The sequence below is a fragment of the Brachyistius frenatus genome, unplaced genomic scaffold (genome assembly GCF_029030835.1).
Source record: "Brachyistius frenatus isolate BFR_SWC_R1_liver_20210118 unplaced genomic scaffold, ASM2903083v1 Contig_35, whole genome shotgun sequence".
NCBI lineage: Eukaryota > Metazoa > Chordata > Actinopteri > Embiotocidae > Brachyistius > Brachyistius frenatus.
In genome coordinates this window covers 3,649,972-3,663,139 of record NW_027210634.1, presented here as the reverse complement: position 1 = coordinate 3,663,139, position 13,168 = coordinate 3,649,972, and the positions used below count along the sequence as shown (strand labels likewise).

The following is a 13,168-nucleotide window of genomic DNA, read 5'->3' as shown; positions in this document are numbered from 1 at the left end:
GCCGCGGGTGGTCGAGGTGACGGCGCGAGTCTTTTAAAGAGCTCGGGGGGGAAAAAACACACAAAAAACAAAAAAAAACACTGATGCGCGGGGAGGGGGGTGGGGGGTGAAAGGGGGAGGGGGTGGGGGACGACGATGACTAACGCACCGATCGCGGCGGACAGACTTGGCGGTGACGTGCCGCGATGAGTCAGGGTTAAGAACAGAGGGGTCCGTGCACACACACACACACACACACACACACACACACACACACACACACACACACACACAACACAACACACAACACACACATGCGGGCGAGATTATACACGAAGACGGTCAATTAACGCAGCATGCGGCAGTTCTGCACCTCCCTTCTGTTCCCAGAGTTTTAAGCGCGAGGACAGCGCCATGGTTACACGGTGGGTGGTGGTGGATGGTGGTGGTGGATGGTGGTGGTGGTGGTGGGGGGAGGGGAAAAGGGTTCAGGCGTGTTTTTGGCAGCGGTTGGCGGAAGGGAGGGTCACCAGGACGTCAGCCGGATCCGATGGCGGCGGCGGCGGCGGGTGCACGCGAACAACCTGACGATGGAGAGAGAGAGACAAAGCGACAGAAACCGGGTCAGACAACGTCGCTCGGCGTTTTCACAACCGTCTTCGGAGGCGACGTCGTCCTTCCAGAAGCGGCCTCGGCCGTCGCCTTCTCCGACAAAAACGAGAGGCCCGGCGTCGTTCGCCGAAAGCGTTCAATTCGATCAGACGATTAGATCGGGACCTTATTAAATCCCGCGGTGGGGAAACGCGGTCGTCACGGCAGCGCAGAAACAGCCAAAAAAAAAAAAAAAAAAGATGGACACAAACGATAATTATTTAAAAAAAAAAAAAATAAAATGAGAGCAATGAATAAATACACAGACTATATACACTAAAACAAACTAAATGAAATTTAAAAAAATATAAACAATACACCTGTCGGTCCACCAGAGGGGGCCGTTGCCGCCCGTGGCGCGAACAGGAAGGTAAACAGGACGTTTTCGTTCACCGGCGTTTTTAACGACAATCTCGTATTGACGTCGACACCGACGGCCGCGCGTAACTGCGGAGGGGAAGCTGCTCAACGTGACGAAACCCGCAGAGGGGAGAAAAAAAAAAAAAAAAAAATAAAAAGCCCTCCGGTGCGTTTTAGCGTCATTCAGCTCCTCGTTTCGGTCGTGCGCTCCGTACCGCTACCGACCTGCTGTGGAGCATTCAGCTGCTAAAGAAACATAATTTAAAAAAAATAATAATAACAATAATTTTTAAAAGGATTTTCAAGGAAAAACCAGAGCAGATTTGAATAATGCACGAATTAAAGCGGTAAATCTACGGAAGAAGCTTTCCAGCCGGCACCTTTCTGGTCCTCTTTGAGAAGATTTGTGGACTCCTTTATGCGTGTGAAATGTTTGGTGTGTAAGTGTGTGTGCGTGTGTGTGTGTGTGTGTGTGTGTGTGTGTGTGTGTGTGTGTGTGTGTGTGTGTGTGTGTGTGCGTGTTCTGGTCTGATAACATTTACATTTTCTTTCATGCGCCGCAGACATCCGGCTCCATAAACCGCCGGATGTGACATTTCGGGGGGGCCGACAGCACATCCCATAATATGTCCATAAAATCCTTCACAATTTTGTTTACCCTCGGTCACGCCGTTTACGACCCGCGCGGCGGATGTTATAATAATAAAACCTTTTTTTTTTTTTTTTTTAGAACCCCGGACGTTCCGTCACGCTTTCACTTTTAACGCAGATTGAAAAAGGCGATCTGTCGGCCGTGAAGTCGTCTGGAGTCGAGACGCTTCCTCTCGACCACAAAACTCCCGATTCACAGGATTGCCCTGCGGCCGGTCGGAGATGTTTTTTCTTTCTTCTATTCGTCAGTCAGTCCAAAAAAAAAAATTGACGGAAAACAAACGAGACTTTACTTTTTGCGATACCTATATTCTCGCCTGGACGATTCCTGGTAATGCAATGAATCGTGACCTGGACCCACGAACGGGTCTTCCCAGGGGTCACGGGGTCACGGTGCTGAAGAAGCCTCTTCATCGAGTGACTGTTAACATCCGTTCGGACTACGACGAAGACGAGCAAAACAGAGAAAGAAAAACAACAACAACAACAACAACAACAAAAAACTGGAGACCTGCAGATTCCCTGCTCGGAGAATAAGTAGCCGAGAGTTACGCGGTCACGTGTTTTTGTTTGTCGCGCCGATGTCGGGAGTTTCGGCGCTCGCGGCGGACGAAGGTCGGCTCCTGTCGTCTCGAAATTGAACCCCCCCCCCCCCCGAGGTCTCCGCGACGACCGGAAACCTCGACCTCAGGGGAACACTTCCTTTCCCCGTTTTACTGACTTTCACTTTCCTCTCACTCCGACTTCCAGGCTGAGGCTGTTGCCGACGACGACGGCAAAAAAATCTCCAGGGGGATATAAAAAAAAAAAAAAGAAAATAAATAAAAAAAAAAAAAAAAGCTACCTCCCCTCCCGGACGCTTTTCACAGACGCCGTTTTTATTTTTTAAATTTTTATTTTATTTGACTTCTTCCAGGAATCTCGTTTCTCGAGGGCTTAATCGTAAACTAATTTGTTCCCGGCTCTACGACACACTTCCGATTTCCTGTTTCCCAATCTGGAAGTTTCAGCTTCTAATCGCGGGGAGGTGAGCTCAGTCTGGATGTGCAACCGCCAACGGCGTTAGTCAGCAGGTCGCGTCACGTCGCTGTAAACAACTCCGGCAGTTTCAACAAGGCAGCGAGCCAATCGACGCCGAGGAAAGCTCCAAAATAAAAATAAATCAAAAATAAAATAAAAACTCTTAAATTTATGTCTCCGGGGTCCGTTTTTATTTATTTATTTTTTTAAACATTGAGCTCAATCCGACAGGGGATTATATTTCAACTTCGGGCTTCAGGTGACTCCTTAAACCCTGTAGATCCCACGCTTGAGTGGACAAATACACAGCGCTCGAGGAGGAGATAGAAAATCTCTTCCTAATGAGCCAACGGGGACGCTTCATAAAAAAAGAAAAAAAAAAAGAAAAAGAAGAAATTCCAGCCAACCATTAAAAAACAAACCGAGTAGACGGCGTCTGAGCCCGGTGTTATGTTCTGTCTGAAACCAATGTCAAATCACAGCCGGGCTCTATCTCACCATACAGCCCACCCCCCCACCGCCTGCTTAAACCGTCTATAAATTTGAAATGAAACAACCTCGGAGTATGAAACGGGACACGACGTACCTTCTGAAACGGCTTAAAAAGAAAAAAGAAAAGGGAAAAAAAAAGAAAAAGGTCCGAGACGGGCTTCGGTGGCAAATCCTGAGAGGCCTAATGAGAGTCACACAAACACGCTCGCGCACACCGGCCGACTGAGGCGGCGAGGGGTGGTGGTGGGGGTGGAGGTGGTGGAGGTGATGGTGGTGGGGGGGCAGCAGCAGCACAGTCAGAAATAGAGCGACACATGGGGCTCTGCAGCAACACACACACACACACACACACACACACACACACACACACACACACAGTCCGAGATAAGCAACACCGACCGACGATTCCTCTATAAATATCCGGGTGGGCTGGAAGAGGAGACGACCCTGTTTGGAGAAACCAACGACCGAGAGGCACAGAGAAAGGAGGTGGGGGCGGAGGGGGGGGGGTAAAGCAAGCGTGAGGAGTTCAGGGGACACGAAACGACTTATTCTTTCGTTTTTGCCGCCTCCGGTTTTCAAATGCACAACAACAACCACAACAAAGTGACAGTAAACACAAAACGGTCGCGGGACGGAAACGCAGAAAAGGCCCAAAGCGTTGTTTGTTCCTCTGAAATCACATCAGACAAAAACACAAGACACAATAGACGTACGTTGAACCGGTCTAGACATGTCTCAAGATTATAGGCTTCCTGCGTTTCTTTCTTTTTAACTCACTGACATTTGACGCTATCCTCAAGAGACCTTTCGACCTTTTGATTGTGAAATAAAAAACAAAATAAAAAAAAAAGACAGCTCTTAAAGGGCAACGCCTACACTCACTGAATCCGGGGTTACGGTACACGAGCAAAACGAGACGGCTCTGGTCGCTGCTTCTGCAGCTTTAAACTTCTTTAAACTTTAAAACTGTTTTATTCTGAAGGTGTGTGAATGTGTGTGTGTGTGTGTGTGTGGGGGGGGGGCTGATAACAGACGCCGGCTGTTCCAGACACGGGACACAACTGCACATGTGCAGACCTGCGGTGCGTCAGCTGTCCGGTTTGATTGACAGCTGCAGCTGACGGGAGAGAAGGGGGTCGGTGGAGAGGAAGAGGAGGAGGAAGAGGAGGGGGGGGTGAAGGGCGGACCAGTTTGTAGAAATGTTTATAGTTTGTGGTCAGTTTTTGTTTTATTATTATTTCTTCAGGGTTCATTTGGCTCTCGTCGGTTCTTTGTGTGTCGATGTTGCGCAACAGTGCTCGCAAACGTTTTTAGTCCGACCTAAAACGTTGGACGGATGTTAATTCGAGTTACACGACAAGCACGGCTAAAAAAAAAAAAAAAAAAACAATTCTATACGGCAAAAATGTAGAAATCACGCCTCGAAGCTTTTTGACGTCACCGAGTTCAGAAAGCAATCCGATGTTTCATCCTGGATTTTGTCTCGGCCACAATAATGATAAAAAAATAAACAAAAAGAATAAAAGAACGCACACGGTAGCGTAACAAAACGACATTTAAATCCCCTCCCTTCTTCACTCGGGTGGATGGATGTGTTGTAAATTTACCTCTGGGACGTTGGCGGCGATGAAACCTTTCGACGAACTTCCTGCCGAATCGTCGATTTCTTCTCGGGAGGGTTCTCGACCGTCACACGGTCTTCGTCAACAAGATGGTTGACGTGCAAGCTCAGCAGTTTATATATATATATATATATATATATGTTTTTTTTTTTTTTTTATCAATAACACTTCTAGGAGGTGAAGTTGAGCATCTGGAGTTTGCTAAAAGTCAACTGGAGGGTCAACTTTACTTTTAACCTTCACGCGACCTTAAAAATCGACACACAACTTTAATTTGGAAACATCCCAAGGTCGAAAGCCAAGGGGAAAATAAGGAAGTGGACCCTTTGGCTTTCGATTATTTTGCCAAACTCTCTTTGTCAAAAGGCCCGAAAAGCTCCCTCCAAGTCACCTCACCGTTTCCTGAGCTTTTAACCACGGCGACCGGTCTTGATTGACAGGTGAAGTTTGCTCGGCTGTTGACAGAAATTTAAAGCCCGAAGAGTCGATTCGTGAAACGTCCCCCCCCCCAGACGTTTGCGACGCGGTCACGTGACACGCGCCCTCGCCAAAAAAAAAAAAAAAAAGCAAAAAAAGCAAAGCAAGGCTTGACAGGAAGCAACACGGAAAAAGGATTTTTATTCATGAACTGTTTTTACAAGCAGTCCAACACGCAACTTCCTACCTGTCTCAAACAAACCCAAATAAAAAAAATAAAAATAAAAACCCAACAAATCATCGAAATAAAATTAATTTTATAATAATATCAATTATATATCAGTATTATCATGACCTTAATTTTCAAGAACCCAAAGCCAGTAGTATCTGTGTTTGTCTGTGGCGTATGAAAAAAAAAAAGAAAAAAAAGAAAAAAGAAGAGAGTTTGCTGATGGGGCGTAAACCGGAGAGAGGTTGTTTTTTGTTGTTGTTTTGTTTCTTTTTTTTTTTTAAGTTTTTTTGTTTTAGTTTTCCTACAGCGAGCTCTCGGCTGAGGGGCTCCGACACGTGACGGAGCGACGGGGAGCTCCCCGCGCGCGCAATAAATATGAAAGAGCAAAGAGTCTGGTACTCGAACAAAAATAATCATCTGGAACTCGCAGGTACAATATCTCTAAATAAGTCTTTATGTGCAAGATTCGAGCTGAAGTCTTCACCACAAACAATTACACTCACATCGAAACCCCCCCCCCCGACCTCCACAAGTTCATTTTGTTTTTCTACATTAAATCTTTTAAATAAACCTAGAGCATTTTTGTCATTTCATATACACATATATTTATATATACTTTTGATTTTTTTTTTTTTTTTTTTTTTCCTATATGCCATCCTCGTTGAGCTGTCGTGTCTGGGAGTCTGTGTGTGTGTGTGTGTGTGTGTGTGTGTGTGTGTGTGTGTGTGTGTGTGTGTGTGTGTGTGTGTGTGTGTGTGTGAGACAGGAAAGATTAAAAAAAAACAATAAAAAAAAACAAAAAACTGGACGAGCGCACTCACTCACATGACATACGTACAGTGTGAAAGGAAAAATAAAAAAAACTGGTTGGGAACGCGTACACAGAGCTGGATGGTGTATATGTGTATGGACGTGTGTGTGTGTGTGTGTGTGTGTGTGTGTGTGTGTGTGTGTGTGTGTGTACACACACACACACACACACACACACACACACACACACACACACACACACACACACACACACACAGGTGGAAAAATGTTTGGGCAGTTTTGTACCCTTCAAAGACTCCACCGATATTGTGTGTGTGTGTGTGTGTGTGTGTGTGTGTGTGTGTGTGTGTGTGTGTGTGTGTGTGTGTGTGATCTGATAGGCCGAGTCTGAAAAAAAAAAAAAATGAAAAAAAGAGGAGGCTTCCCATTGGCTCCACTCCCCAACAGTTATTTGGCACATTTAACAACTATTAAGTAACACATCGGGCTTAAAAAAAGAAAAAAAAAAAAAGGTGCAACAACGTGAAATTCAATGAAAACAATAAAAAAAAAACAAAAAAAACATTCTGGTTTACAAAAATAAAAGACACCCGGAGAGGTGACGACATTTCTCTAAGACGATAAAGATCTCCCCCCCCTGAAAGGCTACGAAGAAAGAAGAAGAAGAAAAATAAATCAGACAATCACGATGCACAGCGGATCATCAACCACCCTCCTCCTCCTCCTCCACCTCCTCCTCCTCCTCCGACCGGACTCGCGCATCACAGCTCTGGAAATGACGAGGACGCCGTACGGCACGACAAAATAAAAAATAAAAAAAACCCTGAAATTTACGAATAGATCTGACAGCAAGCCCCGCCCCCTTCTCTGCTGCGACAAACTGCGCCACTTCCTGTCCTTCAGTTTAACAAACCTGACGATTAACAACAACAGAAAACATTACGCCTCGTCTGAACCGTGTCACGTTTCAGGAAAACAAGACAAAAACAAAACAAAACAAACAAACAAACAAAAAAAAATACACGTGTAAAGACTTCGAGGAAAACTCCACCCTGAAACGCCAAAGGGGAAAACTAATTCATGTTTTTTTTTTTTTTTTTTTTTTAGTTTTTAATCGACGCCCGGATTCACTTACGGATGTTTACGACTGGTTTTAACGTCGAGCGTAAACGTTTCTTTCTTTCGGCTAAACTTTTTAAAAACCTGCTATTTATTTATTTTTTTTAAACGGGAGCCGAAGCGGCTTTAAAATCGTTTCCCCGGAGCGGCTGCGCCGAACTGAAGCTGCACTCGACAGGAAGCTTAAAAAACACACAAAAAACAGTGTTTTTGTGGGGAAATAACCGATAAGACCTCTGCGCTAACGTTTAAACTCCAGATGTGCAGCAGCTGGATAATTATTACTAAACTGCTTTATTCTTTTCTTTTCTTTTTTTTCAAAATTAAGCTAAAATAGCCGACTCAAAACGTGAGGCTGTGATGCTTTTCCTGGGACACGAGGGTGAATAAAACGAGCGTGTTTTCTTTTCTTTTCTTTTTTTTATATATATATATCCGTCAGTAAACCGGTGGAATAAATCGTCCGCAATCAGTCGAGCGGGAACGAGTGCAGAAACTCTGTGAACGTTTAAAACCGTCGTAGACACGAGGAGAAGAAGGGGGGGGGGAGAAAGAAAAAAAAAAAGTGCGCGGGTCGACAGTTTTTCTGTTCCAGGGTGGATTTTTTTTTTCCCCCGTTAATTAGCTTGAGCTCCTCCTCCTCCTCCTCTTCCTCCTCCCTGTGCTCCACTCACCGTCCACCACAGCGGTCCTGACTGAACCTGTAAACCTGCGGGGGTGGATGGGGGGGCGGGAGGGTGCGGGGGGGGGGGAGGTTGATTGTGTTGCGAGCGCCGACGATGAGTCGCTCGCTTTGGAAAAGGTTGCGAGACGTTGACGTCGTCGTCGTCGGGGGCGCCCAGAGCGCCGCGTTAAGAGAGGTCGAGCTGAGGTAACGCAGCGCCGCGAGTGATTAATTGAAAGCGGCCAAGACTCCTGCCCGTCCATCACCCCCACTTCCTCCTCCTCCTCCTCTTCCTCCCTCCCCTGAAAGCCGAGGACAGATTCACGAACAGGCAGACAGAAGGTTCCCCGATAATGCAAACACACTGGACTAAAACACTGGAGATGCACAGAGAAACAGGTTTCTTATATATACACTCAGGAGACCCCGCCCCCCCCCTCTCCTCCCTCCCACCTTTCCTGCAAGTGTAAGCCTTCATACACAATAACAGTTGCACCGTTGTCCATGGTTACGCCACACTGGTCCTCGTGGTTCCCGTAGCAACCGGGCCGCCGGTTTTTGTTTTTTTTGTTTTGTTCCGCCAAAGGAATCCCAGTCTCCGTGGTAACCGGCTAGCAACGAGGGAGCCAATCCGAGAGCGAGGACGGTCCGCGTTGTCCCTCCTGTCGTCTCGCCGTGTCGGGAGTGATCGAACCTGCGCACGCCAACGCCCCCCCCTGAGCGTGTCCCCGAGGGTGGAGGTGTGGTGGAGGCAGGCGGGGTATCTGCCCGCCGGAGCTCGTCCTCCCGGGCGCTCCGACGGCTCAAGTAAAATATGGATGTTGGCACTTTATGCACTTCAGTAACACAGGCAGGAGCGGTCGGAGGGAGGGAGGAGAGAGCCGGTCGAGCACCTGCTTTTATTTCATTTCATTTTTAAAATGTTTTGTGTCTTTACACTCCCCGCTGAGGCCCGAGCTCCTCTTCATCCCCTCCCAGAGAGGGAAAGACGAAGGAAGGAGGATCGGATATTCGGGGCGGAGTCACTCAGGCCGCTGCTGTCCTTCCTGCCGATCCGAGGAGGGATGAAGGGAGGGGCAGGGTGAGGGGAGGGTGGGTGGGTGGGGGACAGGGACACGCACACGTTCGTGACGAGGCTCCTCTCACATGCCGAGTCCTCCCGAACGTCTCTCGGCGGTCGTCCGTCCGTCCCTCGTCTCGCTGACCGGCAGGGTCCCGCGGACAAAATTAAAAAAAACACAACAACAGGGGAAAAAAAAAAATCACTTCTGATTGGTCGTCGTGTCAGGTGCGTGTCGTCGGTAAAAGGCTGGCGGGCGCGGTCCGTACCCACACTGCGAGGCGTGGTGGTGGTGGGCGTCGGGGCCGATGAAGAGGAGGGAGGTGGGATGCAGTGTGTGTGTGTGTGTGTGTGTGTGTGTGTGTGTGTGTGTGTGTGTGTGTGCGTGCGCGTGCGTGTCTGTGTATGCGTGCGCATGTGTTCACAGGCCGTTGCTGTTGCGGTGTGTGAGGGGGGGTTTGGACAGCTCCACCACCCCGGCCCGGCCCTTCCCGATGACTTTGGGGGCACGGCGCAGCAGCTTCTGGGCCTCCGTGAACGCCTCCGTCAGCTCCTTCTTCCACTGCACGAACTCGGGGTCGCTCTGCGGGAGACAAAAAGGGACACGGGTCAGCCGCTTGGCTCCCGTTGCCGCGGCGGCAGCGGGGACGGACGGACAGACGGCGGTCCTACCTCGCACTGCAGCACGAACTGCTTCCCTCCTTTGATGCGCAGCAGGATGCACTTCTTGTCTTTAATCTGCGTCTCCTCCACCGTCACGATCTGCTCCATCGTCAGCAGGTTTTGCTGCGAAGGAGATCGAAACGATGAGAAACGCGCCGAAGAGCAAAAAAAAACCGAAGGACCCCCGCTCCGAAATTTTACATTAATCCATTGAACGGTTTAACATCAACCGGCGGAAGTAGAAAAAGGGTTTCAATTTACACCCGCCGACGTCAAGGCATTAAATCAAGACGTGGTCCATTTTTAGCTGGAAAAAAATGGAACAATTTTACATTTAAAATATGTCAATTTATTCAATTAATTATTAAAATAGCCGCTGAACTATATATAAAAAAAATTGAATAGTATATGCGACTTCGCTTTTTTCCCTTATTTCCCATTTTTTACTGCCAGCGGGTTGTAATGCGTTCCTCCCATCAGAAGATGGCGGTAATGCACCTAAAAACCGCCAGTCTGACAGCCGCCATTCAACAACATAAGAATAAGAATAAGAATAAGAATAAAAATAAGAAGAAGAAGAAGAAGAAGAAACATGTTGCCTTCAGGCTCCGGAGCTCTGCAGGTAAAACCGTGCGTCTCTGTGTGAGATTAGACGTCACGGTGCGAAGGGCAGAAACACTACAGCCGACAGGAAGTGCCGAGTGGAACTCCTTCAAAATAAAAAAGGGGTGCAGTGCAGTTCAAACTCCAGCCAGCAGATCATCGGTCTACCACAGCTGCGCACAGCCATTGAGGGTGAAGCACCGAGCGGACGATGCATTGACTGATCATATAACTAATGATCGGACGAAGTGAGGTTGATGTTTGGACTTCTCAAAGATGAAAATGAAGACAAGCGGCTCGTTAGCTCTGTCCGAGGGGAAGGTTTTAGAAGTTGGATGGTGTCTGTTGAACCCGAGGTAACGGTTAATAATCGAATACTTTGGAGCGAATTTCAAAGAGCACTTCCGCTTCCATAGTTCAGACAACACAAAGTCGGCAGGTTTCACCCCGTAGACGGCAGTCAATCCCGTAATCTCGGACGCTTCCCGACTTTCACACAAACGACTCGCCTGTCAGAAACCTATTTTAAACTCGTTCGCGACGTGGACCGATCGGAGCGCGGTGAACTCAAACCGTCAGCTGGTGTCCCCCCCCCCCCGCCCCCTCTCTCTCACGCTCTTGCTTTAGTTTGTTTACGTTCTTTGTTTCCCTGGCTCCTCCTTCCTGACGACGTCACAGGCCAGACTGACTCGACCTTCACCACACGTTTGGCGGAGCGCGGTCAGCCTCGTCTACCAGCCGGGGGCGGGGGGTAGATGGACTACAGCTCTACGCAGTGTGAGGACACGGACGGCTAGGGGGGGGGCGGTGGGGGGACGACGCTGAAGACACAGCGGGGGTGGTGGGGTTGGAGGGCGAGGGGGTGTTTGGAGGAGGGGGGAGGGTGGGGGGTCGTGGACAACTCACCCCGTCTCTCTGCTTTTTAAAATGTTTTAGCCACGTCTCCTTCGGCGCGGGAGTCGGAGCGGACACAGACAGACAGGCAGACGGTTCATACAGACAGACAGACGAGACAGACAGGACGTGGACAGGACATTTCTTGGGCTGTGCGTGCGAGGACGGACTCACCCGGGACTCGCCCTCCCCCCTCCACTCCACCCGGTTGGGGAAGAGGTAGAAGTAGCGGCGCTGCCACTGAGTGAGGAACGGGTTCCCCAGCTTCAGCATGTAGCCGTGCATGATGCAGTCCTTGCCCAGGGCGTAGTCTGCAGACAGACAGACAGACAGAGAGACACACACACACACACACACACACACACACACACACACACACACACACACACACAGAGAGAGAGAGACAGTTAGATCCATCCCCGCGGCATCTCCTCCCCTTCCCCTCTCCCGCTCCCCTCCGTCATCCCCCCCCCCCCCCCCCCTTCCTTACCCTCCTCGTGGCCCAGCTGCTTGTTCTTGGCCCGTTTGCGAGCCTCGTTCTTGTCCGTGTCCGAGTTGACGGCCTCGTAGACCGTCTCGGCCACCTCCTGCTGCCAGCGCTCCGATATGACCAGCGGGAAGTTCTTGTAGAGCTCCTGGTCGCTGTCCAGCAGCTGGAGGACGGACGGACAGGAAGAGAGAGCAGGATGTTTAGCGGCGACACTTCAACCCGGAGCTCTTGTTCTTGATGAGCTGCCGGCTGCGGCCTCGACACAAGTTTACACTCTCGCGAAGGAGATCTGAACCCGAGTCGGTTTGAAACCGTTAAAAAAACAAAAAAACAACAACACGGGTCTTTCGCCGACGACAAAGCTGAAGGTCCGTGAAATAAAATGAGAAGGAAAAATGGGCGGACCGGACTAAGAAAGGTTTTTTTTTTTTAAATAAACGCACCGAAACCTAGCGTGTTTTCTTTCCTGTTGCCGTGGCAGCGAAAGGCTCCCTCTCCCATACTTGTATACAGTTAAGCCCAGAAATCATTCACGCTCATGTCAAATTTTCAATGAGGAGTAAATTGGACTTCATTTCTGGCTGGAAAATGGCAGAACCGAGTAGAAGCTGAGACATCCGTGCTCGAGATACAAAACATGAACTTTTTTTTTTTTTTTACATTTCTGTGAAAAATACCATCATGTATAGTTGATGAGAACGCAGAGAATTTTTGACATAATAGTAAAAAGTGTACATACATAAAAAAAAAAAAAAAGACTATGGAAATAGCTTTTAGGATTTATTATTAACATCTCACAAAATGTCTTCCTATGTTTTGTCACTTGTTTAAGTCACTTACAGATGATGGAAGCTGCCGGTCAAATAAACAATTCACTAGATGTGAAGATTTGACGGGTATGAATCATTTTGGGGCTTAACTGTAGATCTATAATCATTTTTTATTTATAATAAAATATTATATTTCAATTTAAAAGTGCCATAAACGATTCCCTGATATTACATGTTTACATTCCCAGTCCCCTGCCTGGAAAAGAGTTTTTAATATTCCCTGATATTTTCTGACCCGTGGGAACTAAACTATACAAAAAAAAATAGGAGACAGGATTTAAAATCTGACAGTTTATTATCTCCACTCGGCTGAACCTCTGCAGTCCGACTCAACGGTTCGAACATTCCGGTTTGTTTGGAGAAGTTCATTTAAGTTTATGGTCCTTCTGCAGTTTGTGGAGATGGAGTTTCTAATAAATAAACATTAAACCGAGCACGAACGCGTGTTTGTTTTCTCCCTCTCAGACGGCAGCAGTTATTCTGTGTGTTGGCTGAATCGCTGCCGGGGGAAGTGGAGCTCCGGCGGTCGTTTCGATTATCGCTCCGGTGTTAATGACCAGCGCCGTCTGGGGAAATGTAAACAAAGGCTCGCCGCCTTTTTACTTCTCCGCAGCGAAAGCGCCGGAGGATGAATAAATCGTAGCTGC

The 13,168-nt window shown here is 48.2% G+C and overlaps 2 protein-coding genes across 6 annotated transcripts in view; both read right to left on the bottom strand.

Moving 5' to 3' along the window:
- Nucleotides 1–3,395, bottom strand: part of LOC138622325 (unconventional myosin-XVIIIb-like) — a 35,179-nt gene extending 31,784 nt beyond the window's left edge. For 2 of the 5 annotated variants that reach the window (XM_069701042.1, XM_069701045.1), the window contains exons 1-2: nt 3,248–3,395; nt 359–563 (exon numbers count right to left, since the gene is read on the bottom strand). In XM_069701042.1, the coding sequence (XP_069557143.1) occupies nt 359–395 (37 nt within the window). In that variant the 5' untranslated portion in view covers nt 396–563; nt 3,248–3,395. Of the gene's footprint in view, nt 1–352; nt 564–3,083; nt 3,102–3,218 lie in introns of those variants that run through there. The other 3 variants (XM_069701043.1, XM_069701046.1, XM_069701044.1) reach the window with 3 other exon arrangements.
- Nucleotides 3,396–5,376: 1,981 nt separating this feature from the next.
- Nucleotides 5,377–13,168, bottom strand: part of grk3 (G protein-coupled receptor kinase 3) — a 51,043-nt gene continuing 43,251 nt past the window's right edge. Inside the window, exons 18-21 of the mRNA XM_069701060.1 lie at nt 11,692–11,854; nt 11,376–11,512; nt 9,714–9,827; nt 5,377–9,624 (exon numbers count right to left, since the gene is read on the bottom strand). Of these exons, the coding sequence (XP_069557161.1) occupies nt 9,463–9,624; nt 9,714–9,827; nt 11,376–11,512; nt 11,692–11,854 (576 nt within the window). The 3' untranslated portion in view covers nt 5,377–9,462. The remainder of the gene's footprint in view (nt 9,625–9,713; nt 9,828–11,375; nt 11,513–11,691; nt 11,855–13,168) is intronic.